The sequence below is a fragment of the Aspergillus ibericus genome (genome assembly GCF_003184845.1).
Source record: "Aspergillus ibericus CBS 121593 unplaced genomic scaffold BO80scaffold_20, whole genome shotgun sequence".
NCBI classification, from domain to species: Eukaryota; Fungi; Ascomycota; class Eurotiomycetes; order Eurotiales; family Aspergillaceae; genus Aspergillus; species Aspergillus ibericus.
In genome coordinates, this window is record NW_020292118.1 from 352,617 (window position 1) to 376,724 (window position 24,108).

Sequence of the window (24,108 nt, forward strand, 5' to 3'; positions counted from 1 at the left end):
CAGGCTGCAAAACACGTCCTCCTGGAATCATTCTTAGTTTAGGCCGGGCGGAATCTGGCAGTCGTCAGCAAGTGTCAAAGGCATTTGCTGCCATGCTGGGCTTTGAGTTCGCGATCAGCATGCTAATCACCTCGAAGGGTGATGGAAGCTGAGAGGCCACATTGGATTTTCTATTTATGTTTAGTCTTTTCCAGAACCAGTTCCTCTCGTTCTCTAGCTTGGCGCAACCGTCGTTAGAGACCATCGGGTTAGATCTCTGGTGGCTGCGCTTCGTAACCGCGGATGCAACCCTCCATGACTCCAGGCTCTCCCTTGTCCACGCATGTGCATTGATAGGCAGGACAGCCTCCTGGAAAGGGGGAGCTAGCCGCCCAAAGCGGGTTGGTTTCTTCCATCAACACGTATATACAGGAGCAGCCTCGCTGGCTCACTAGATTGTAGCTATGATGAGACGATGAAGAGGACATGGCAACCATTTGGTTGGCTGTCTGAATCTCTTTCATTGTATCACAAATCGGGTTAGAGATCTGACTCGGTTTTAGGTGCAACTCCTGCTGATTTCGATTGGCTGGATGACTTTCAACCCTGCAATCTCCTACGGACATGGCTGGAAGAGAATGAAGATGCCACGTCGTTAGCCATGATAGCCATCCTCATGGCGTGAATACTCTCGAGTGGATATTTCCAATTTGAGGGGCGTGATAGTTCTAGCCTGCGGATTCGGCCCGACAACAGCTGGGAATGACAATGTAGGTATGGTACGGTCAGGGCGGGCCAGCCGTACCTGGTGGTATTACAAGCCGGTATTTTATGCATCCAGAACCCTGAAATCCCACCGGGACCCACACGTGACCCCGGCCCTAGGGGGATCTGTCAAGGTGGCCTTTAAAGGCTTGACACGGAGTCCTGTCCCGAGTCCTGCCTCGAACGGACTCACCCGAGTTCTGGCAGGGACCTCCTCAATTTTCACCCGTACAGAATGCGACTTGCTGGCGATGGAGAGCATCTCGTCCATCGCGGGATCTCCCCCGATGACATCACCGCCGAGGTGCTGCAGTGCTCCTCATGACGAGGGCCATCGTGCAGCGCATGATCGGGATTGGGGCCTGGAGCTTCGCGGCTGAGCTGTCACATCGAATGCGTCGGTGAAAGCATGTAGGCCGGCCGGTAGATATCTGGGTGGTCCCCAAGAGACCTACTACTTATATGTAGGTACACGCATCCTGCATACAGGGACGATAGATCATGCCACGCACGGCCACCCTCAGGCATTGATGCCGTGGTGGTCGTCATGATCGGCAGTGCCGTCAAGAGCCTGCCTGACTCGGCCAACTGACTTACGTATCTCCCTCCACGCTCCAGACGGCTATTATTAGAGCCCCGTGTGGGCAGAGATGGCGAGATCCATGGATCGGCTATGTATATTTGTAGAGAGTATGCCCATTGATCGAACTCTGACTCCGAAGAATGTCGTCGGAGGTGCGAGATGCCCTGGAACTCAAAAGTGCTGGTGTTGTCATCCCAACGGCAGATGATACCTACCTGCCTGCGAGGAGGAAGTATTAGGGAGTAGTATAGTAGTCGGACATGACTCCTATGACTCCCCCGAGGGATGACTCCCACTCACTGACATGAACGAAGGATGGAGGAAGGCGCCAAAGTGAAACGGCAGGGAGTTCCAGTTCCAGTTCCAGGTCCAAACGGACTAAACCCAGATGATCTCCAAAACAAAAAAAACGTCCATGCGTCCCGTTGGACTGGGAAAATTAGAAAAAGAACCACCGCCCCCTCTCGCGGCCCCCTCTCCCCAAGGATCCCCTTTTCTCCCACCCTTGGGATGCCCCAATCCACTTGGTGAGGCATACGCCTAAGAGTCATGCTCTTTTTTCCCTTCTGCGTCACTTAGCATCGGTTGTCGTCACCAAAAGCGCCTCGCTTCTTCATCGCATTCTCTCGTTTCCTCCCGTCGTCGCTTCCTACCGGCTCACCCTCCTTTCGGCACAGCCTCCATGACCCTGTCGACTCCGACGACGCATTGTCAGCAGCTCGACACCTCTCGAATATTTCTGCCTACTATCTTCTAATTCCCGCGACTATAACTCGCTATATATCGATCTCTCTCCGCCGTTGTCCTCGACGTGTCCGCAGTACAAGTGCGCCCCCCGACTCCGTATACTAGACAACGCTCCGCTCCTTCTCTCCGTCGCGCAGTGCAACTGCACTGGAACGTTACCTTTCTCTCGACATCAGACATTTACTCTCAGCTCACAACGGGCTTTCTATAATCATGAGTCCGACTATTTCCACTTCGTATGCACCGGTTGCAGAAGGGAATCCCAAGGCGCCGGTGATCCAGCTCCCCGATGGCACCGTGCAAAAGTCTACACTCTTATCTCCAAATTCCCAGTGCACTCCTTATCGAAATGGCCATGTCAACTTGGATACTTTTTCACCCGTCAACGAAAATGGGAGTTTCGAGTTTGATCGGGTTCTGAAGACTGGGAAGGTGTTCCGTCGCGTGAAGCACAAACATGTCAGTTGCCTTCGTTTTTGGATAAATTATTGCCTCAAAGCTGACTATTTCGCTACAGGCATTCAGGGCCTCCTGGAAACCCGCATATCTCGTTCTCCGACCAAACCTCCTGTCAGTATACAAGGATGAAGAAACTACAAGGCTCCGGGCCTCCATCACGTTATCCGAGGTCACCGCAGTTGCACCTGTTAGGTCCCCTCGATCAAACCGACAGCACGTATTTGGCGTCTTCTCTCCATCCAAGAACCATCGCTTCCAAGCCTCTTCAGACAAAGATACCGAAGACTGGATCAAACAGATCCGAGGGGAAACTCGTATGGACGAAGATGAGGAGGCGTTTCTAGCATTGTCGAAGAATGATGACACTGCGGGAAACAATACTAAACGCCGCATTTATGACACCACCGACTATTCTGATTTTGATCATCGCGGAAGGCCAAGCTCTCCTGAAATCCCAGATTCCTTGTCACCCACATACCAATCTAAGCGATTTGCCTCACCTCACGACCACTCGGGAAATGATATCACATCCTATTCGGAATGGTCCGACGGGCCGGTGAGCAACAACGGGGTTCGACTGAAATCGGCCCCTATCCCGAATCAGCCCGCATCTGTTCACAGTGATGGACATTCGTCAGTCCCGCGCAACGAGTCTGGCGTTCTACGTGACCCGGAGAGGGTTGTCTGCAATGGATATCTTCAATGCCTCAGGATTAAGGGGTCCATGCGCCAGTGGAAGCGGCTGTGGGTTGTGCTGCGCCCGAAAAGCCTTGGCTTTTACAAAGACGAGCAGGTATGCCTTCTGTTCCTTTGTTATCGTTTCGGCACTATGTCCGAGACATCTTGTGTAAGCTTGCGCGGCTAACCATGTGATCTTCCAGGAATACTCCGCTGTCAAGGTCATCCCCATGGCTCAGGTGATCGACGCCGCCGAAGTCGATCCCATGTCACGTTCGAAACACTACTGCCTTCAAATAATCGCAGAGGAAAAGTCGTATCGACTGTGCACTACCGACGAAGAATCTCTCGCGAAATGGCTAGGCTCTCTGAAGAGCATTCTCGTCGCCCGCAAGAAAATGGAGCCTGCGCCAGGAGCAGCAGGCCTCCGTTGAGAGGAACCCACTGTACAACAGATTGCCGTATCTTTTGAATACCGCTTTTATTCACATTTTTCTGTTCTTCTCAATCTCCCATCGGATTCTGGCTAGTCTATTTCACTTCTTACTCAATCATTTCCCTTTGTTGTTTTCCTGTCTGCAGCATAACACTTTGCTCGTGTTTGATGATATACATACCCAATGTTCTTCATGATATTGTCTTCTTAATGTCTGTGTTGTTTACCTGGCTGTACGAGACCTTGAGACCCGGAACTGGGTGACGTTGACGAGTTGGGCTAGTCTCGCGTATTGCTTAAAGGCCCTGGTGCAGAGGTTCCAGACCCGCTTATCTGTATTCTTGCTTCTCTTCTTCACCCATGGCCTTTGGTATCATGTAATTTATTACCTATACGGAGAATACTCCATGCTACAAATACTCTGATTTCATATTTCACTGTGCATGAAGTACTTAAATTCATCCAATCTAAAAAAGTCACTCATAACATCATTCTATATGCTTCACTTGACTATACTCCATCAGAACCAATCAAATATACCCACCCAAATTCCATCCGCGATTCTCCCTTCTCTTCCCCCCCCTCCCTATGAATGATAAAGACAAATCACCTATCTCTATCATCCTCAGGAATAGCATCATAAACCCCTCCCCCACCACCAACACTCCTACTAACAACCTCCTCATCCACCTCCCGACTCTCCTGATTAACCACCAAAAACGACAAAAACACCACCGTCGCCCCAACCCAATACAACGCGCTCGCATATTGTCCCTGCAGGACTATCTGGCCCACTAGTGATAGCGGGATCGTGAGACTCAATCCTACTGTTACCACGAGAGGAGTGGTTAGGAGCATTGCGTAGGCCCAGGCGATGTCGGAGGCGAGGGAGGCGAGGGCGTTAACCTGCATTCATATTAGTCTTAGATATGGCGATGGTCTAGGGAGTGTTGATCAAGTGGATTTGGGGGATAATGGGGGTAAAGAAGGAGGGAGTAATACCAGAATAATCGTCCACACTCTCCCAGTATCAGGCATTCCTACAGTCTCGATACCCAAGACATGGAGTATGATGAAACCAGGCCAGAGAAGAACTGTGTTGAATAGTCCGACCAGACCGAAGAAGAGCTGCATGTTGACGCGGGATTCGTCGCCTACTTGCTTCTTCAGCACGATGGTGTATACGCCATAGAGGACGGCGCTGAAGCCGGCCATGGCGTCGCCGAGGGCGATTTCGCCGGGCGTTTTGGTCGGGAAGGTGCTTTCTCTGGTGGTGATGATGGTGCTGCTGTCGATGGGTGGGGTGTCGGGGTTGGACATGTCGACGCGGGATATGAGGATTATCCCGATCAGGGAGGCAACTACGCCGATGAGCTTGCGGATGGTGAATTTCTCGACCCCGATTAGGGCGCCGAAGACGAGGGTCCAGACGCCTGGGTTTGAGATGTTAGATTGGGTTGGAGTAAGTGGTGGTGAGGTGCCGTACCGCTTGTTGAGGTGAGGATGGTGGTGCTTCCTACGGTTGTGTATTGGAGACAGGCCATTGCGAAGTAGTTCGCCTGGTTTATTCTTAGCTCTGAATGCTCCATTTGAAGGTATGCATGCGCTTCTCGCTGGTACTTACAGAGAACTGGTGCCTGTTAGCTTCTGGGTTTGATTGGGGCCAATGGAGGAACTCAATGGAGCAAAATGCATACCCATAATAGACAGAACTCGAGGCTCAATTTAGCAGTCGCCTTCAAGCCTAGTTTCGACGGCTGATCTCTGGACGTAGAGTCGAACCTCACAGCAGCCCATGTTTCAGGGTCTTCATCACTACGCCACCGTTCTGCGACTGCATCATGGCTGAGTATCCTCTGGGCCTCTCCGTTCGTATCATGAGAATCAAGGTGCTCCAATAAGCTCTGGAATGAGCGAATCCGGTAGAGCTTCCCTGCGCGCCATAATTTCAAGAGCCGACCGAGGAGGATCGTGAAGAGCGGGAGGATAAATAACGAAGTATTGACGTATGTCACAAAGAACGGCTTCGAGTATGTATCATCCGCGAATATAGTCTACAGCACATGAGCAGAGACCACGTTAGCCCCGCATCGGATAGATTGTAGGGTGGGAGCCATACACTGGCAAGAAAATTGGAGGCCGTCCAGAGGAATACCACGACCAGAAGCAGACAAATGCCCAAGGTTCGTCGGGCGGCACCGACCAACATCGAGCCTTCTGTAGTTTGGGGCAATTCCATGGCTTTTGAGTCGATTTTGCGCGCTGGATGTGGCTGTCAGGGGCGTTGATAAGAGAATGACTCGCTGGGGCTCGAGTGGTATAGATCTCCCCGCCGGCGCGATACGAGGTATACTTTCCCCCCGGGTCGCGAGTTATCAACCGTGGGTCATGGGCGCAGAGGACGCCTGTACAACTTGGGGGAGCACCTGTTCCAGCAGGCGACACCGATGGGGGGATGGAAGAAGCAACGTCGGAAGGATTCACCGGGGATGGATGGAGACCGGAGCCGGAGGGACTCTGCGGTGTAACCCGAGTTGATAACGCCGAGCATCACGAGATGCCCGCCTGCGATGCCGAGATAAGCACGCGACAGCCCCCCTTGATTGGATGGCCGACCAGCTACCCGCTGCGAGGCTTATTTGCTTGGCATCGGTGTAGAATGCCCTCATTTTACGAGCAAATTCGCCATAGTCTCTCTTACATAAATGATTCACAATACTGTACAAGCTGGTGGCAGATAAGCGATGATATTCCAGACTCCTACAAAACATGATAGTGCCTTCGTACAGGAAAAGAAGCATTAAGCAGAAAGAGCAAGACCATCAACGGATATCGCATGCGAAGCGGCAGACAAACACAAGACAGGAGCGTGACACATGAGGGCTCCATAACTGTATAGTGTAGGTGTCTCTTGGGAGCACCTGCACTCTTCCAAGCTCGGGGTTCATACGAGAGACTGTTGTTCTCTAACACGCAAGAAACGGGAGGGATCGGAGACGCATACAGCAAGAATGGAGCGTTCTTAAGGCTGGGATGTAAATGGTTCGCAAGGCATGTCTAGCATGAGGAAATTAACAAGCACACCCGTCACGCTCACCATCAAGGTGGATGTTGATCGGGTCGCTGAACTCCCCACTGAACTCCTCTGCCTCTTCTTGTGCCAGGGCACTCCGGGCAATGACTGAATTTAGTGTTAGCCATGCTTTAGCATTAGGGGTAAGCAGGACAAGTAACCGACCTTCAAAGGCCTGCTCAACATTGACGGCTTCCTTGGCACTTGTCTCGAAGTAGGGAATGTTGCCCTTCGACTGGCAGAACGTCATAGCCCGTTTCGAAGAAATCATGCGCTTGCTCTCCTCCACATCAATCTTGTTACCAATGACAACCTAGACTTGAGTCAGCTTTGTGACAAGAATTTCAGTGTCACAAAAATCATGCGAAAGAGCGCTTACGAAAGGGAAGCTCTCAGGATCCCGAGGGCTAGCCTGGATGAGGAACTCATCGCGCCAGCTGTCCAGGGCCTCGAAACTCTTCGAGTTGTTGACATCGTATACCAGAACACAGCAGTCGGCACCTCGGTAGAATGCAACGCCCAATGATTGGAAACGCTCCTGGCCCGCAGTATCCCAGATCTGTGGCGACCGGTTAACTCCCATCCCCTAAACTCCGTTCATCTTGGAAAGCAGAGGACCACATGCCTGCATTGTCACTAGCCGATCATCCACCAGGACTTCTTTTGTGAGAAAGTCGGCCCCGATCGTTGCCTTGTAGCTTGCGCTGAACTTTTTGTTGACCTGCCGACCGAGATGGGTCAGTGGGATGCGAGGGTTCGCTGGGAGATAAGGCGACCGACATATTGGTTCATCAAACTCGTCTTACCGACGCCACTGTCACCCAAAATGATCACCTAAAGGATGCAAGAAGCGCTGTGAGTAATTGAAGTGTTGTCAACGGCCTGCATGGGTCGGGATGCGGTACCTTCAACAAGACCTTCTTCCGTGACGACATGGTGGAGATATGGGGGGCTGTAAGGAAGACGGGAAGTTGAGCAATGTCGATGGGGTGTAAAAGCAAAGTGGGAGTCGGTACAATCCCGTCAGCGCCACGAGGGATGGAGTCAGTTGGCAGACACACCGAACGAGTCGGGTAGTTGTTGTTGTCAAGTCACCACAGGAAGAGGGATAGTTGGGCCTGGACGGTGAACTGAGCCGAGCTAACGGCGACGGCGGCTTTCGATGATGCACGAGGGCCCGGGCGGTGGAGATGGCGGTCAGCCCATCCATCGGCCAGCGACACCTCAGTCGGGCATTAGAATCCATCCCATTTCCCCTCACGCTCTCTAAAAGAGCGTGCAGTCGTCGTTTCACTCTATTTTGAAAGCGTCGGACCTCCGTGTTTTGCCATCTACGTGTATTTCTCGGTGTGCTTGAGCATCACCATGATGCCGTGATCTGAGGGGTCGTCCGTCCGATAGACTCGCCTTATCATCGCTATCAAATGGCCCACTGGAAGGAGGAGTACTCCGCTGCGCTGGCGGCTCGTGATCGACGAGAGAAAGCCAACATAGCTATCTACGATGCGTGTATGCCGATCCTCCTCCCTTTTCTGGGGTAGTGAAATTTTCCGAAGTGCCATGATCATTGTCTAATCCAATGCCCTGGACTACTAGATACTCAACTGGCCGATCGCACTGGCCGCATAGGAGCAGCAGCTAGCAATCCGCAGAGCCCGGTTCCCGCTGAAGGTGGTCAGCAGGTGCCGACCGACATTTCAGGATCCCGTTCCGGCAGACAAACGTCAGGGTCGCAAGACCCATCTCTACAAGAGTCTCTTCTTGCAACACGTGCAGACCTTGCTGAAGCGCAACGGTCACGTTCCGAACTGCAAGAGCGGCTCGCTCGTGTGACCACTGAGCTGGAAAAGCTGCAGAAACGAAACACCCAAGATGGCAGGCGGATCCATGCATATGGGAGTGAGGTAGCGCATCTTCAACTGCGCTTGAAAGATCGCGACGAAGAGTTGCGAGGGAAGGCAAAATTATTGGAAGTATGTTTTTTTTTTTTTTTTTTTTTTTTTTTACTCCTTCTGTCAGCATCTTCAGCGTTACTAATACCAATGCCGTAGGATTTCCAAGACGAGCTAGCCTCGTTAAATCTTCAACTGAACATGGCTGAAGAGCGGTCTTCCCGACTCCAACGGGAAAACCAAGAGCTCGTTGATCGCTGGATGGCTAGGATGGGCAGGGAGGCAGAAGCCATGAACGCTGCCTCTCAGTTCTCATGAGAAGACTATGCAACGACCGCTATAGACATTTCCAGCCCGCTTGATTCTGGGCTGATTTATTGAAATTTAATTTTGCATTGTATCATAGACTGGTGTCCAGTAATAGGTGCTGTCACAGGCTGCACAAAGAAGAGTACCTAGTAAAAGTGAGCGGGCACAGGCTATGTACACAGTAATTGCAGTGGATGCGAAAGGGATGTAAGAACGAGGAACACCCACGAGTTTATTTACGGTTGACTGGAACCACCCTACGGAGTACATCGGAATGTATCACAAACCACAACACATCACTATGCAACAGATACGTACCCTATAGCATGGGCATTATACAGACAGCTATCTATGGTAACCGGGTATTTACATGGACGATGATGAATGCAATCGCTTCGAGTTCCACAACTCCGCTCCTCCACTACTGCTTCTTCTTCTTGGCCAGACGCTTCTGGGCCCGGATATCCTTCTTCATACGAGAATCCACAATCTTGTACTTGCCCTTCACACCCTTGGGACGTCCAGAAATACCCCTGTTGTTTCCCTTGGCAACCACCAGCTTCACCTGTTGCTTGGGCTTCTTCTTGGTGGCCCGACTCATCAACCGCGCAATGGCCTGCGACTTGTCGCGTTCGCTGAGCGCTTCGTCGTCCGCCAACAGCGCCGACTTCTTGCGCAACTTCTCGAGTCTCTGCGCAGCCTTCATCTTCTTACGGCCCTTGGCCTCCATCACCTTCTTGATCGGGCGGGCGTTGATGGCGCGCATCTTCTCTTGGATCGCAGCCGCAGCCGCCTTGGTGATAGGCCGGTTCGGGGCACTGTGTCTCGTCTCATCGTCGAGGAACCACTCGGGGAGACCATCAACATCGCGGAAAGCGTAGCGGTTGAAACCATCATCAACCACATCAGAAGACTTCTTCTCGCCGGTAGCCATCTGCTGAGCGAGAGCCATAGCCTCGGCAGTGATGATATCAATGTCTAGGTCGTAAAGTCAGTATATATGTCGAGAGTAAGCTCCGATCTTTGTGCACTCACCGAGTTGGCCATTCTTCTTCCGTGGCTCTTCGAACTCGACGGGCTCATCATCCGAGTCTTCTGCCATCTGCGCAGCCTTCTTCGAATCCTTGGCGGTCTGCTTTTCAGATTTCTTGCTCTTGGGCCGATCCTCCTTGACTTCAATGGCGCTATCCTCATCCTCCTCATCCTCCACATCGTCAATATCTTCCAAGCCCTGGAAGATATCCTGGTCAAAGAATAGCGACGCATTGTTGGAAAGAGAGCCGGTTTGAGCTTTGTCGCCTCCAAAAGCAGAGCTAACACCCTCCTCATCGGATTCCTCATCACTTCCTTCCTTGTCAGTATCAGAGAACCCGTCCCACTCGTCAGCCTCGTAGCCCTTCCTGGCCTTCTTCGCCCGTAGTTTCGTGTCCTTGTCCTCCTTGCGGTCCGTGTATTGCTCGTACAGGTTGTCCAGCTCCCGCTCCAGTCGATCTTCTTCGTCATCGCTCTCCTCGGTGTAGGACTCGGACTCACTGTCCTCGCTGTCGCTCTCAATCGTCGCTTCTTTGCCGGCTGCAATGGCGTCCCTGACGCCGGCTCTCTCGGCACGCTTGAGTGAAAACGTGGCATCCTCGCCGTTAGGTCCCAGTTGCTCTTTTCCGATATCCATGGGGGTTGTCATGTGCATCTGCAATCGAACAATTTCCTTACGCTTCTTCTCATTTTCCTTGCGGCGCTCCTTCTTCTGCTTAGTGGTTTCCTTTTCACGAAGTCGAAGCAGCTGCTCTTGAATAGCCAATTCTTCGTCCATAGGGGCGATCTCGGCCACTTCCTCGGTCTCATCGTCCTTTGCTTGGCTGCCCTTCTTCACGACGAGACCGAACTGCTCCCGGACCTTCAGTCGCCACCTAAGTAAATTCCGGAACTCCTTTTTACCTAGAACCTTCAAATCCTCACAGCATGATCGGATCTCGTCGGTCGTCTCTTCAAGTCTTTCTAGGGTGGCCAGAGCAAGGTCTCCCGTCGGTGATTGCTGGAAGCTGAGTTTATTGTATGTACCGAGGATGGCAATCGGATCGGTGGTGTTAATAAACTCAGTTACTGGAATCTCCTTGAACTGTGTATAATCTCCCTCTTCGTAACCCTCTCTCTTGCGCTTTTTCTTCTCCGGATTGAACACCTTGGCCTCGTTGTTAGGAGTCGGGGCCGCAAGTTCGGCGAACACATGCTTCGGGTCGAGGAACTTCGGGTCCAGGTGCTTCGGTGCCTTGAATCCACGGCAGACAACGAAGATTTCGGCAGAGACGTTTCGAGAAGACGGGGGTTTTGTTGCCTCCACCGACTGGAACAGTTGCTTGAAAACCCACAGCAGGGGGTTGTAGTCCTTGGATCTGAAGACCTTGGTGACAAAGGTACCGCCTTCCACAAGGAATTCCGTAGCCAACTTCATAGATTGTAAGACCAGTTCTGCCTGAGTGAACGCATCCTGAACCCATGCGGCACCGACGTTAGGGGCTCCATCATGGAGGACGGTATCCGCTTTCCAGTGCTTCAAGTGTTGTCTAATCGTTGTGCGACATTTCTCAGTCGTGATATCGCTCTGGAAGGTGATGACTCGGGGGATCGGTTTGATAGGTGCAAGATCGACACCGATGATGATACTCTGCGCAGGCATGCATTCTGCAGCCACTTGACACCACGACTGTTTCCCCGCAATCAGTAACCATATCGATTGTTAAAAGCATTCCGACTGTACTCACACCGGGTGCCGCGCAAAGATCCAGGACGACTTTGCTCTTCTCCAGAAAACCATACTTCTTGTTCAGCTGGATAAGCTTGAAAGCAGCTCTGGCGCGGTATCCCTTCTCCTTCGCAAGGCGGTACCACTTATCCAAACGACCTTTACCATGCTAAGTCATTGTCAGTACTGAGATGCTCATGACCGCGGGATAGACCAATGCCGCATTACCTTCTTTTGGATCGCCATCTTGTAAGGCAAGTGGTCGAGACACACTCGACAAGATCCCGAAACCGCAACGACAAAAAGTGCGGATGCAAATGGCTGGGAAGGGGTGGTTGCGGTACAAGAGTTGTATCCAGAAAAAAAAGTTATCGGCGGCCTGGATGGATCCTGCCTGGCCTTCTCCACATGGTCCCGAAAATAAAAATTTCCCCTTCCAGCCCGGGTGTGGCGGGTAGCCTGCCGCACCGCCACAGATGACCGCCTCGCCGCCTGAGGCGGACAAAGACGGTCAGGGAGCGGCATGTGACGTGATATCCGCGTGGTGCTGGCCCGATAACCTAACCATCGCTGGTGGCTAGGCAGAGCATCTCCCTAAATCTGTCAAAGCTTCGATCGGCCCTCCAGCTTGCATTTGGTGATGTTAGTGCTTAGACGTTTATGCCGCCCATGGGATCTCGAAAGAGAGTAAAGCCCAGCCCCCAAGGCGCGGACTCCAAGTCCTCTTCGGCGTCCAGCAATGGTGCTACATCGCTTTCCTCAGGCGGAGACCGTGCGGAGTCAAGGAACAGAGGAAGCACTGCGGTGAGTTCAGGCTTCCACTAGCCCTGTATCCTCATCTGCATCCGTTCTGTGTCTCTAATGTATCGTTCCCTGCACAGAGTTGGTATCCTGCAGTCTGGCCGGCGGTCTCCAGAGCATCGAAAGCGGCTCCTGTTACCGAGGTTGCCCGTGAGAGTATTTCCGCTGCTCAAAACCTAGCACCAAAACTCACTTCCCGCTCAACCTCCCAGCTTGATTCCCCTAAACAGCCTCGAAATCCTACTCTCCAGCTCACTCGCAAAGTGGGTGCGTCCACCAGGTCTCTTCCAGCGGACGCCGCGACAACAAGGATCAACATTGCTTCAGATGGTAGCACCTTCACCCCTGAGGAGGACGCTCGGTCGTGCCCGGCTGGGATTACGACGCAATCAACTGAGGAGGAAGCGCCAAACGAGCAAGAACCAGTAGCTACGGATGACGCCGTTAAGGGACCGTTAAATCTTGCCCCTGAGACTACTACAACTGAGAACCCCAAGGGTGCTGACCCAGCCCCCGCATCGAATGCCCAATCCGGTGGATGGTTTTCATGGTTTTATCCCCCATCGGCAGCCGAGACTCCTGCTCCAAAAGAGCCAGTGACAGAGGCCAGTGAAGAACCGTCCACGGACTCCCAACCTTTGAAAGACGAAGAACAGACCACGTCAGAAGATCGGAGCCAGGCTGAGCCGGAAAGGTCGGAACCATATAGTTCGAAGCTTGATAAGCCTCTTGAAACGTCTGAAGTGCCTAAAAGCTCGCCGAATTCTCACAAACGTTCTTGGCTTCAAATGTGGTACGGCTCCTCAACCAAAGGGCCAGAAGAGCCTGTGAGTGAGCCTGTGAGTGAGCCTTCAAGCGAAGTAGACAAGACAACTACGCAGAGCGAGCAGGCGGTATCTGCACCAAACCAAGACCATGAGATGCAAGGGGCAACAGACAGTTCGGCTATATTACCCGCGAAGGATGTAAAACCTTCGGGGTGGTCCTTCTGGTTTAGAGACTCGTCGAAAGAACGTAATCAGGAGAATGCACAAGAGGCCCAGGTGGCTGAGACTTCTGCAGCGCCAGATTCTATCGTGAAAAGGCCGCCAGGTGAGGCTGAATCGGAACTAGAAGCAAGGGCTGAGATTGCAAAGAAGGGAAGCGTGAAGCTCAAGAACCCCAAGAACAGCTCTGCACCACCTGACAAGTCCACACTGCGTCCAGAAGCCGGTCTCAATGATTTGGTTCCAGGGCCTTCCGAAGCTGCCGCTTCCAAGCAACTGCGAAAGGTATTGCCTAACCAGGTCCTACCCCGGTTTCAGGACACGTTTGCCTTGCAAGAAAAACCCAGCTTGTTGCAAACAATAGGACGGTACTTCCAGTATAGCAAGGATTCAAACAATAAGCATGTCCAAATGGTCAAGGACACGCCCCCTGTCAAAAGGGCATTGGCCATTGGGATACACGGGTACTTTCCTGCTCCATTAATTCGAAGTGTTCTCGGTCAGCCGACAGGCACCTCGATCCGGTTCTCGAATATGGCGGCGGAGGCCATACAAACCTGGGTCGACGACCATGGTTACAAATGCGCCGTTGAGAAAATCGCATTGGAAGGCGAGGGTCGTATCGCCGAGCGTGTCGACCTGTTGTGGAAGCTTCTACTCAACTGGATGGAGGAGATAAGAAAAGCCGACTTCATTCTGGTGGCATGCCACAGTCAGGGTGTCCCTGTTGCGATTATGCTGGTCGCGAAGTTAATATCCTTTGGCTGTCTCAATGCAGCCCGGGTCGGCGTTTGTGCCATGGCAGGGGTCAATCTGGGCCCCTTCGCGGATTACAGGTCCCGATGGATCAGCGGCTCTGCGGGCGAGCTTTTCGAATTTGCCCTACCTTACAGCCAAGTCTCCAAGGATTACGAATCGGCACTGAGGACCTGCCTCGACTTTGGGATTCGCATATCATACATCGGAAGCATCGACGACCAACTCGTTTCTCTAGAGGTGAAGAACCCTACACCACTAACATCCGTTCTCCAGATCTGCTAACCACCTCCCTCTCAGTCCTCACTATTCGCCCCAGTAACCCATCCATATATCTACCGCGCAGCCTTCGTCGACGGCAGAGTACACGCCCCAAGCTTGTAAGCCATGCCAAACCCCCCTCAGCACCAAACCCACCCATCTAACACCGAACCAGCCTGTCCCACCTCGTCGGCTTCGTTCTAAAGCTCCGCAACCTCGGAATCCCAGACCACGGTCTCATCCGTGAACTCAGCTCCCCACTAGCAGGCAGCCTATACAGCGGAGAAGGCCACTCTCGCCTCTACGACGACCCAGCCGTATACCGGTACGTTCAACTTCAATACCCCCTACCCCACTTCCCATCCCCATCTCCCCAACCTCCCCTAATAACAACCCCCAGCCTAGCCATCGACTTCGCCCTCGAAACCTCCACCATCCACAACGCCTCCCTCCACATCAAACGCACCCAACCAGCCCCAGCAAACCCCTACATCCTCCCCTTCGCAATGCGCGGCATTCTCGAAGAGGAATACGTCCGCCGCGAACTCTTCGACGAAACCATGGAACTCCTCCGACAATTCGACGACTGGAAACCAACCAGCAAGGTGCTCAAGGACGTTAAGTTTCGGTTGGAGGGGATTCGGTCGAAACTTTAAATCTTCTTTCCTTCTCCGAAAATCTAATTCAAGTTCCTTAGATAGTTTGTCTACCGGGATAGAGAGGTCGATTGCTTGCGCGGCTGCTTGGTTGGTTTGGTTTGGTTCAATTTCGCTTCGCTTCCGATGTAATTCTATTCTCTCATTCTATCTTATTCTACCTCACCAACCTAGATATTGGGTACTTGGTTCGGGGTACTTTAAGTTGCTGTTTCCTTTGGCTTCCTTGCATTGTTTTCCCTTTGCGCACAGAGAGGGTCACGGAGACCTCAGGTTGGATCGAGCGACCACGTATACTTCAAGGGACCCAACATTCAACAGGCATAAGGGGAAAGGGAAGAGGAAAAAGGGAGGATTAGTTTTATATGACTGGGTAGAATTATATACATAAAATGATACATAAGTGGATAGTAAAAGCTTTATTGTGGGGTTATTTGCTTTCAAGATCCACATCAGGCTCATAGAAATAAAATCAAATGGTATAACCATGAGAAGCGATATCAGCAAAACACCACATGACACCCATGTAGGAACCGTCTTGGCTGAAAGACGGAGAAAGAATGAACCAGATGAATCATTAACCTTCTGTTCCCTATATTAGCGGGAACTATATGTAGGAAGCAGTCAATTCCATCGAGGAAGATCTGAAAATTGAGAAAAATGGTTGAGATAAATCTGCAACGAAGATTTCTATGCCGGAGAAAACGCCGTATGATATGCGCCCGCGATTTCATCTGCATGTCATGTTAGATAGGCCGGTAACGCAAGAGATTCGCTGAGCAGGACATGACTTACCCCTCATTCCGTCCAACGCCTCAAATGCAGTCGCATAGTTGGTAACAGTAGCAATTATGCGCTCCAGTCCCTTCCGAATTTCTTCAATGAGCCGGTCCGAGGGATTCGGGGTACCGTCAGTCCCATAGTCGGGGGACATTTGTTTCTCCACGCGTGCCTTGTAGTATATCATCAACATTGCATAGCTACCCTGCATCAGGCAGCACGCGAACGACGGCATGGTTCGTGGCAGTTGATTCGGTAGCATAGGCAGCCCCTGCTGGGTCGAGCAATTATCAAGAAGCGGTTGTGGCAGGGGTAAACCGTAGAACATGCGTGAAATCAAAAGGGATGCTCTGAGACACATCTTCGCGGAATGTTGAATGCTATAGGGGAATCCATTTGCGAAGGGATACTGCGACATGGGTTGCATATCTGACGACACCGAAGACGTCGAAGAGGCATAGTCACTTGGAGTCTGCTCAAATGGGCCGAGGCTACACGAGCATCCAATGTTTGCAATCCCGCTTTGGGACCTGGAATCTTTGGCGGCAGAATTCGACATCGGGTTGTTGGGGCTGGCGGAGGTAAGATCACAGTGCTTCTTGAGGAAAATGGGAATATCCGAGAACGCCCGGAAGCGATGCACCTTGATTTGGGCGCTTAAGGACATTAGCAACAGTAAGACCGTAGCACCCGAAGAACACATACCTGGATAATTTGATCCGCGATATTGCACGTATACTCTGGGCCGTTATTGATTCGATCTCGCCGCCACAGGCCATGGACTGAGGCACGATGGGAAGTAGGTTTGACTGCGCCAAGGCAGAGCTCGCCCACGCGTCAAGTTGCTGCATGCGTTCGTAGATGTAAGGCATGTTGGTCCGTGTGGAGAGACATTTGTTGAGATCGATGATGAATTGGGTTGCGGAGACAAGGACTTGTTGCGCTTGGATCAAGACAGACCAGCCCTATAACGTGCGTTAGAAGCCACTTTCATTCAATTATCACCTTGACTTCGGTGAAGGGAAGGGGCGTACATCAGGGTCGGCCGAGAAACGCGGATATGGTGTGATGAACTGGGGATCATTCGCGACAATAGCTAAGGGCTGCGAGATTGACATTAGCTTTGGAATCTAACAACAGGGATTTGAGGGGAGTGGTGGGTTAGATAAAGCGAGACCTACCGTTGTGCTGACGATTGAGCCCTGGAGGACACAATAATACTGCGGAGAAATAGGCATTAGCAGCCGCGGTGCCGTTTCAGATGAGGGTGCATACAGTCATCCACCAAGCTCTCCGCCGAGCTTCCGCAAACTCGTCACATTCTTCCCCTAGAGAATGTAGAGACATATCCAACGCTATGGCCAGAGCTTGGCCAGCACGATATCTCATTTTCAGGAGATTGCCTCGTTGGTTATACTCGTAGATTGAAAGCACCAGAAGCGCGAGGACACTTTCGAGCTCCACTGGCGTCTGGCGATGGAACGGCTCTCGATCAATGAGAGGCCTCTCGCTTGATAATGCCTCCGAGGGGTCGGTGGACGAAGCATGAAGCTCGCAATCGGTCTCTATGGCAGCATTGGCCATTTGCGCAAACGTATGTGCGAATGTCCGGCGGCGGATAACAGACGTAGGACTCGACGGTTCTATGTCGTTTGGGTGTGGAACGAGGGCCATGATCGCCGATATTGCAAGGCTCAGAGGGGACCGTGGCCTATATACGAGCAATGGGTCTTCTGACGGTGTCTCCGTAAAGGAACCGACGCAATCCAGAGGCCGATCTGGAGCTTGGGGGTCGACTCTCGGTGGAAGTATGGGGAAATAGTTATGAATAAAGTCGTAGTAGGCGTTGAGACTGTCTCTTGGGTTAGAATGCCGCAAGGCCGAATGGATTATGATATCACCCACATAGCATCCTCACTGCCATATGTCCTGACAAAGGCCCGGCAAGGTAAGTTTGATGGAGAAGGAGTCGGCTCCATTTGGCAATGGGCATTGTTCTCGCTGCTGGGGACGAAGAGATCGGCAAACATGGCGTGGACATCGGAGGAGAAGTCTAGGCTTCTCAGCCCTGCCCCTGGGATTGAGAGGACGTCAATCTGGCCAAACATGCCGGCTGCTAGATTTCCATTAGTGGGTGAGCCTGCGCTTCACTTAGGGCCTGAGCATACAATCGTCAAACCCCGAACAGGCCGGGGGGACCGTTCCATTCTGGACGTCATCCAGTTGGGCGAGGATTTCCGCGGCTGTCGACGTCTTCTTCTTCTTTCTTGGACCACCTCGCTTACTGGGCAAATAAGAGCAACTTTTACTCTTGCTGGCACACTTTGCCACACGGAGAATTATCAGCACACGTCCTCTTCACATACGTCGGAAAGATGGGAGCGCGGGTGACGGGATATATGAAGCTTCAAAACCAGAAGGCAGAACAATGGGAGAGCCAGGGAAGGATTAGATGGAGAGAAGGGGCGGAAGGGGCAAAGAGGGAGGGGAGGAAAACAATAGCAAGAGATACTATAGACTCGGCAATCGCGATCCAGAGAGGAAGACGACCTACATTCGTGCACGGATCTTGGCCATCACAACGTGTCCTGGAGGCACGACTGGGAGACAAGGGAATCAGGATTAGTCCCGGTGGACAAGACCACGGTGGCTTGCGGCCGAAAACAAGGACAGTCCAGGGAAGGAACTCACCAGGCCAAACAAGCTACTTTGACCGGGGGTTTCGCAAACTTCTTGCGGACCACCGTGGGTCGGGCGGTCTTGGACTGTGTAACTGCCACCTTGGGGACCCCATTCTTTTCACCAGACAGCTCGGAATCCTCTAACACCATGGCGGCGTATGCTGAGCAAACAATGGGGAAGGGAACAGGCGCCTGGAAAAGAGCGGACGACCATCACCGTAGACCGATGCAGCAGCGAACGGAGACTGTCCAGTGAGGCGCATACCTCGACCGGCAAAACCCACGACGACGACGACGACAACAACAACAACGACAGCGACAGCAACACCGACTCCCACACAGACCCATCAAACACCGTCCTCAGGAAGAGCCAATCTGAAGGGCCTTAAAATGTTAAGCCCCCGGCGTGGTCTGATATACCGCAGTTGGCCCGGGCTGGGGGGGGGGGAGCCAGTGCTGGAGCGAGTACCGCTTATTCATCCTCCAGACCCAACGAGGCAAATCCCGACCGTCGAGCGTTCGGGATTTGCTTCTGCCCCCAAAAAAGCGTAATGTGGCGGGCGATGGGCCCTGATTAGTCAAAAGGCACGCCGGGTCGACGGCGGTCGTCGAATAACAATCGGAGATCTCCTGTCGTTTCTTTTTTAGTCTCCCGCAATGCCTTTCTTTTCTGCTTTTTTTTTTGATGGGGCACGGATCTAAGAAAGTGGCAGATCGCTCTTCAAACGTCGTTTCGAGGCATGCAGCTCTGCATATTGCTATTGCTTGACTCGTTCCTGGTTTTATGTGGTCTTGGCTTTTTTTTTTTTCCTATTTTTTTTTTTTTTTGTTTTCTTTTCCTTTGGCCCTCCCTCCCCCCTCTTTACGATGTGTTCTCCGCAGGGTCCAGCCCTTCGGGCATGCTTCAGCCTTTGCCTCTCGGGGACCATCAGCACCAGCACCAGCCGAGTGGCGCGGCCCCAGGCAGTGAACGCCACTGGCTCCTACCCGAATCAAGCAAACTGGACCCCGATGCCAGATATCACGTGAGGGGCATCCGTCCCGCGGAAATCGCCGCCGCAGTAGAAGGTACGGTCCATGCACTCCGGGGGGGGGGGGTTCTAGTGACGTAGGCTTGACCCAGAGGAAGCGAGGGGCCGGGGCTTGTTACCAGTCATGGAAACAAGAGGCACCTTCACATTTATGGAGGTTGCACCATCGCAGACAGCAGCAATGGCAAAGTTTGGATCCATCAATGGTCTCCGCAAAGAATCCCGAACGGGGATGACCTACTACTTCACGTAATATGCACTCTAATGTAAGTGCGGCTGGGCTCTGGAATTTCTTTTGCTAGGTTACTCACGGAACAACGACGGGACCTCCTTAATCTATCTGCATGCTTAGATCCATAGTAGGCTTCAGGGCTAGTCACTTGTCAGGATGGCCGATATCTAGACCCCAGAGGAGCCAATATCATGGGGGCTTACTCCGTACTCCCGTACGATCGGCCGGTTCGCCATAGATAGGATAGCCCACGTCCGATATAGATGGTCCTCATCTATGCTAGCATTGGTCGCGGCTAGCATTGGGGCTACCGTATATAATTGAATCGGGTGATCACCTAGGCAGTGCACACAAAGCTCCGACGACGACGACTCCATACCGATCCACTGCATGTCTCCACAATCATCGATGAGAGATCGCAATCTAGTATGCAGCAGGAGGGAGCCCATGGATATGCACCCCCGATATCCGCTTGACGCTCGCCCAGACACTATTGGGAATCCTCTGCGGGAGTTTGTGGCCTTTCAGCTGCTGGTCAATCAACCACATCCCGACCACGAATTCCTCCCGGGTGAGAAGACCAATCCGCTGCCCATCCACTAATTCCCAAACCTGCGCTAGGACATGCCGCGGTAGGCGACTACGCGACCAAATGTCCGCGGCCACCAGGTTGACCACCATCTCCGAGGCTCCCGGGGGATACGCTTCGGGGGACCTCTGGTGCTCGGGGGGAAGCAACAATCCCTTGTTCGCAGCCCAGACGCCCTCGTATCGCTTTCGCTCTTTCTCTGTAACCTCACTCCGCCATCTTTTTCGCTCGCCTTCATGATGCTTATGCGGGTGCTTCCGAATTAAATGCTTATGTCTCTGGTACCCCTCACCATCGACGATCTTGGTTGGGTCCCGGAGTGTCTGTCGTAGGTGGGTGGATGGACTAGGGGAATTCGAATGCTCTTGCTTGGTCGTATGCGAAAAATGTTTCAAAGAACGAGACCTTGCTCGGCGCTGCGGTGGTGGGGGCGGTGGGACTTTCCTCTCCTGTGAGGCCCGGACAGATGCCAATGATGAGGCGACAATCGCATCCGAGAGCGCCCCTTCATCCAGCCCCGAGGAGCTGTCAAGCAAGCTCGTAGTACTATTGCTCACCGAAGCAGTATACAGGGATGCCGTGCCGGGCGTTGATGGTCGCGTCCGGGACACATAGTTGGTTTCTAGGAGAGTTCGATGATTTGTTGGGTTCTTCCGAGGCACGGATGAGCCACCCGTCCTCGGTGGAAGCAGTGGCGGTGTCTCAGAGAGGGGAGTATCTTTAAGATGAAGTGAGGAGTGAGAGCTTAGAATTTGCTCGTGGTTCTCTGGCCCCTTAGGATGTATGTTGTCAGGGGAAGAGGTTGGACCGCTGGCAAACGCAGGTGGTTTCCGAGGCACTGGTGGAGGGCGAGGCTTCGTCTTCGCAGCCAGTCTTGCCGCGTCTATAGAAGATATCTGCACTACTGGCTTCCGTTGAGTCGACTTATCTCTCAGCGGTAATTCGGATTCGCTTTGTGGGATGTTGTCAAACGAGGCAGTGCTTGCAGCTGTAGCCCATACCGGCTTCGGCGCTAGCAAGGGTGGTCTCTCATTGCCATCACTGCGCTTCGAGAGCGCCGTCATCGATCCTTGCATCCTGCTGACACCCATGTTCGTGGCTGATTTCTCGCCAGGCGTCGATCTCCCCGCGGCAAGCTGGGCAGCGATCTGCTGTGGAGTGCGTGATCTGATCGCCCCTACGCTCTCAGGGACATTCCCGGATGCATTCTTTAGACTGTGAGGTGACGGATAATCACTAAATCTCCCGATCATGTCCCTGACCGAGCCACTTTCGGGCAGCTCTGGGGACTGCATGTTGCGAAGCGGGACTAGATGGGGACTATGGTGGCTGACACTTTTGGATCCCACGGTTGCACCAGATCTATGGCTGACAATAGGCGAATGCGGTCTGGAAGGGCTTGCATTGAATGCGGCAGTGGCTCCTTGGAGGGCTGTCACGGTGCTGCTAACATGACTCGAGGACGCACGGCGAGGCAACCGGCGGTCCAGAGCGAAAGTCGGGCTGGCCATTCATGGGAGCCCCGATCCAAGGTTCACAGCGGTCGTCAAGTCTGGACCAAGGCTAACAGTGACAGGCCAAGAGCAGGTTCACCTCCTGTGGAAATGAGGACAAATAGTCCGACAACAATGGCCTCCAGTTCCAACGGTAAAAGGCAATCGCGCAGTGGGAGGCGTGGGAATGATGGAACGGCAACGGGGGCCCCCGTCTGCAGGTCTGCTGAGCTAATGGGTCTGTGCGCCGGCCGAAGGAGGCCAACTTGACAAGTTGCGGGTAACTCACGGTTCCAATGTCACGGGTGACGTTCCAAGGGCATCTAGAACCACCGACATAGTATTGATCCGATCCCTTGCGGCAGTTCATTGCGAGACACAGGGCAACCTACTATGGGACTCTCATATCGGCTTGTTCGTCGTGATGTGTATGCAAGTAAGCAACCAGAAAAATACTGCATATCTCGAACCATAAAACTAGTATATCATCAGGATTGGGTTGCGCTATCGATTGGTGGCACTAGCATGCATCTGAGATCTATCAGACAACGTCACAATATTGCTGATCGATCTATCCTTTCTGGTGGTCTCATGCAAGATCTGCCTATAGACTATGGGTGGTACCGAAAAGGGAAGTAGGTGGTGAAAGACTATCTTGATGACTACGAATGCGCTACTTAGACCTGGCATCTTTCTTGCCTTGTCTTTGATGTAATTTACCTTGCCGCGACCGATGCCGATACACCTAGTGGGGGGGTTTTGTCTCTGTTTCAAGAGTTGAACTGTATATAAGAAATAGATACTGGGTCTGCTCCCAAAACATCATAATATACTTAATAACTTTCTTACAATATTATTTGGTATAGCAACTGCTCTCTCTACATATCGAGGTGAGTGATATTCTGATTGGAATAGATATTTATCAACATTAATTAGGACAGAAGGTTAGTACTTCTTGCGCTTCCCTTTCTTCGTTGCTGTTCGGCCGAACTACGCCATGAAGCCTTTCACTCCTAGGCCTGTTTGAGACACAGGGTTGGTCTTTCTATGGTTGTCAGTATTTGCACCACCAAGAAAGTCCTTCAGTATCGGATCAATTGCAAGTATATCAATATCCCGGCCACCAATGTCCCTGAATCCGACAAAGGAGCAGGTGAGCGAATGAACATTCGGGAACTATCATTTATGTGGGCTTCGGAATTCCTGATGAAAGCCATGCTTGATGCTCAAACTCATATAGACTTGAACTAATCTCTCGGGAGTTTAGGATTACGGCATCGCTACTGTTGTTGCGTTATGGCACAGAGCAAGACACCCGCATATGACTCCAACAATGAGCTGACGGGTGTTCTTAGAAAGTATCTCTTAATTAAAAACGCAAGATCGAGCAGTCTGAAATGTTCCGGTGACATGTGCGGGTTCCTGGAGGTTGAATATATCTGGTCAAACGATTTGACTTGTGAAGCCGCTCTCTTGCAGACCCCACAGAAGGTTGGCTCTGCCATCCTCATACACATGAGATGGTGCATAATCCAGCATAATACCCCGTGGTGCTTTAGCATTTCCGAATTCAAGGTTGGTTGGGGCTAGGTTTGCTCTGGTTCAATATTATATCGAGTCAACCGAAGAGCTGACATTGGTGAGATATCCTTCTTGTATTCCCCATGGGACGTCTTCCGGTCGCAGCAAGAGTCCCTCTGGCCCAGTACTTATCCCTATAGCGTCTCAAAATGCTGTATAGAGATCAGCTAGACTCAACCGGTGCCTGGATGACGGTTGAACAAGCTTCTGTGACTGTCTGATTCTAATACCTTTTCGGAAGATCGACCACTCTCAAATTTCCGGGTCAGTGAGGTCTTCTAGTAGACATATATATCGGCTATGGACAAAAGGTACATGCTTTACTCGTTATCTCGTGGAAGAGATGAAAAAGGTCTACTTTATACTTATTTTAGACCTATGGCCCGGGCCCATATATGTACAAGGCCTTGCACTCTGTACTTCATTTCGACTACTGTCTATATCTCTCAACAGTCCTCCAAGTTTTCGAGGAAGTGTGCAGTAAGTACTAGCAATACTATGCCACGCCGCCGGCAATGGGAAGGATTGACAGAAGGTCATTTTTACAATCAATACTCCGTACAAAAGATAGAGCGCCTCTATGACTGTACTGGCACATTA

General features: G+C 52.1%; 8 protein-coding genes across 8 annotated transcripts; 3 read left to right on the forward strand and 5 right to left on the reverse strand.

Annotated features, from left to right (window-relative positions):
- Positions 1-1,979: 1,979 nt before the first annotated feature.
- On the forward strand, positions 1,980-3,645 carry BO80DRAFT_475525 (PH domain-containing protein; the record flags this gene model as incomplete). Its single annotated transcript, XM_025723216.1, has 3 exons — positions 1,980-2,533; positions 2,592-3,351; positions 3,386-3,645. The coding sequence occupies exons 1-3, from the start codon at positions 2,288-2,290 to the stop codon at positions 3,643-3,645; spliced, it is 1,266 nt and encodes a 421-aa protein (XP_025575214.1). The 5' UTR covers positions 1,980-2,287.
- A 172-nt stretch (positions 3,646-3,817) lies between these two features.
- BO80DRAFT_475533 (DMT family transporter) lies at positions 3,818-5,886 on the reverse strand (the record flags this gene model as incomplete). The annotated part of the gene is made up of 5 exons (XM_025723217.1): positions 3,818-4,553; positions 4,650-5,080; positions 5,134-5,221; positions 5,345-5,701; positions 5,767-5,886. 5 exons carry the CDS (start codon positions 5,884-5,886, stop codon positions 4,254-4,256), a joined length of 1,296 nt encoding a protein of 431 aa, XP_025575215.1. The 3' UTR covers positions 3,818-4,253.
- Positions 5,887-6,348: 462 nt separating this feature from the next.
- rab7 (Rab family GTPase YPT7) lies at positions 6,349-7,839 on the reverse strand. The gene is made up of 6 exons (XM_025719484.1): positions 7,626-7,839; positions 7,501-7,554; positions 7,346-7,441; positions 7,100-7,279; positions 6,886-7,033; positions 6,349-6,828 (listed from the first exon to the last, which is right to left on the reverse strand). Exons 1-6 carry the CDS (start codon positions 7,653-7,655, stop codon positions 6,719-6,721), a joined length of 618 nt encoding a protein of 205 aa, XP_025575216.1. The 5' UTR covers positions 7,656-7,839; the 3' UTR covers positions 6,349-6,718.
- Positions 7,840-7,970: 131 nt separating this feature from the next.
- Positions 7,971-9,054, forward strand: BO80DRAFT_425283 (ATG16 family protein). Its single transcript, XM_025719485.1, has 3 exons — positions 7,971-8,229; positions 8,317-8,693; positions 8,772-9,054. The coding sequence occupies exons 1-3, from the start codon at positions 8,145-8,147 to the stop codon at positions 8,928-8,930; spliced, it is 621 nt and encodes a 206-aa protein (XP_025575217.1). The 5' UTR covers positions 7,971-8,144; the 3' UTR covers positions 8,931-9,054.
- Positions 9,055-9,219: 165 nt separating this feature from the next.
- On the reverse strand, positions 9,220-11,978 carry spb1 (rRNA methyltransferase spb1). Its single transcript, XM_025723838.1, has 4 exons — positions 11,890-11,978; positions 11,681-11,830; positions 9,957-11,622; positions 9,220-9,899 (listed from the first exon to the last, which is right to left on the reverse strand). The coding sequence occupies exons 1-4, from the start codon at positions 11,905-11,907 to the stop codon at positions 9,343-9,345; spliced, it is 2,391 nt and encodes a 796-aa protein (XP_025575218.1). The 5' UTR covers positions 11,908-11,978; the 3' UTR covers positions 9,220-9,342.
- A 253-nt stretch (positions 11,979-12,231) lies between these two features.
- Positions 12,232-15,486, forward strand: BO80DRAFT_89720 (uncharacterized protein). The gene is made up of 4 exons (XM_025724898.1): positions 12,232-12,465; positions 12,543-14,444; positions 14,505-14,584; positions 14,641-15,486. The coding sequence occupies exons 1-4, from the start codon at positions 12,322-12,324 to the stop codon at positions 15,119-15,121; spliced, it is 2,607 nt and encodes an 868-aa protein (XP_025575219.1). The 5' UTR covers positions 12,232-12,321; the 3' UTR covers positions 15,122-15,486.
- On the reverse strand, positions 15,370-18,014 carry BO80DRAFT_425286 (uncharacterized protein). Its single transcript, XM_025719486.1, has 7 exons — positions 17,807-18,014; positions 17,177-17,753; positions 17,083-17,121; positions 16,936-17,004; positions 16,607-16,866; positions 15,917-16,557; positions 15,370-15,855 (listed from the first exon to the last, which is right to left on the reverse strand). The coding sequence occupies exons 1-7, from the start codon at positions 18,007-18,009 to the stop codon at positions 15,812-15,814; spliced, it is 1,833 nt and encodes a 610-aa protein (XP_025575220.1). The 5' UTR covers positions 18,010-18,014; the 3' UTR covers positions 15,370-15,811.
- Positions 18,015-20,268: 2,254 nt separating this feature from the next.
- Positions 20,269-22,266, reverse strand: irs4 (the record flags this gene model as incomplete). The annotated part of the gene is made up of 2 exons (XM_025722109.1): positions 20,269-21,769; positions 22,217-22,266. The coding sequence occupies 2 exons, from the start codon at positions 22,264-22,266 to the stop codon at positions 20,269-20,271; spliced, it is 1,551 nt and encodes a 516-aa protein (XP_025575221.1).
- Between the last annotated feature and the right edge of the window lie 1,842 nt (positions 22,267-24,108).

Bases quoted from the DNA above. Each gene is read 5' to 3' on its own strand.
- BO80DRAFT_89720 (XM_025724898.1), top strand. From the start codon at position 12,322: ATGCCGCCCATGGGATCTCGAAAGAGAGTAAAGCCCAGCCCCCAAGGC. The intron at 12,466-12,542 runs GTGAGTTCAGGC...TTCCCTGCACAG, and splicing joins GGAACAGAGGAAGCACTGCG to AGTTGGTATCCTGCAGTCTG. The intron at 14,585-14,640 runs GTAAGCCATGCC...ACACCGAACCAG, and splicing joins AGAGTACACGCCCCAAGCTT to CCTGTCCCACCTCGTCGGCT.
- rab7 (XM_025719484.1), bottom strand. From the start codon at position 7,655: ATGTCGTCACGGAAGAAGGTCTTGTTGAAG. The intron at 7,442-7,500 runs GTCGGTCGCCTT...CTCGGTCGGCAG, and splicing joins CGAGTTTGATGAACCAATAT to GTCAACAAAAAGTTCAGCGC. The intron at 7,280-7,345 runs GCATGTGGTCCT...CGGTCGCCACAG, and splicing joins ATCGGCTAGTGACAATGCAG to ATCTGGGATACTGCGGGCCA.
- BO80DRAFT_425283 (XM_025719485.1), top strand. From the start codon at position 8,145: ATGGCCCACTGGAAGGAGGAGTACTCCGCTGCGCTGGCGGCTCGTGAT. The intron at 8,230-8,316 runs GTATGCCGATCC...CTGGACTACTAG, and splicing joins CATAGCTATCTACGATGCGT to ATACTCAACTGGCCGATCGC. The intron at 8,694-8,771 runs GTATGTTTTTTT...CCAATGCCGTAG, and splicing joins GGAAGGCAAAATTATTGGAA to GATTTCCAAGACGAGCTAGC.
- spb1 (XM_025723838.1), bottom strand. The intron at 11,623-11,680 runs GTGAGTACAGTC...GCGGGGAAACAG, and splicing joins ATCTTTGCGCGGCACCCGGT to TCGTGGTGTCAAGTGGCTGC. The intron at 9,900-9,956 runs GTGAGTGCACAA...TTTACGACCTAG, and splicing joins GAAGAAGAATGGCCAACTCG to ACATTGATATCATCACTGCC.
- BO80DRAFT_425286 (XM_025719486.1), bottom strand. From the start codon at position 18,009: ATGTTTGGCCAGATTGACGTCCTCTCAATCCCAGGGGCAGGGCTGAGA. The intron at 17,122-17,176 runs GTATGCACCCTC...ATTTCTCCGCAG, and splicing joins GGAGAGCTTGGTGGATGACT to TATTATTGTGTCCTCCAGGG. The intron at 16,558-16,606 runs GTATGTGTTCTT...AATGTCCTTAAG, and splicing joins TCGCGGATCAAATTATCCAG to CGCCCAAATCAAGGTGCATC.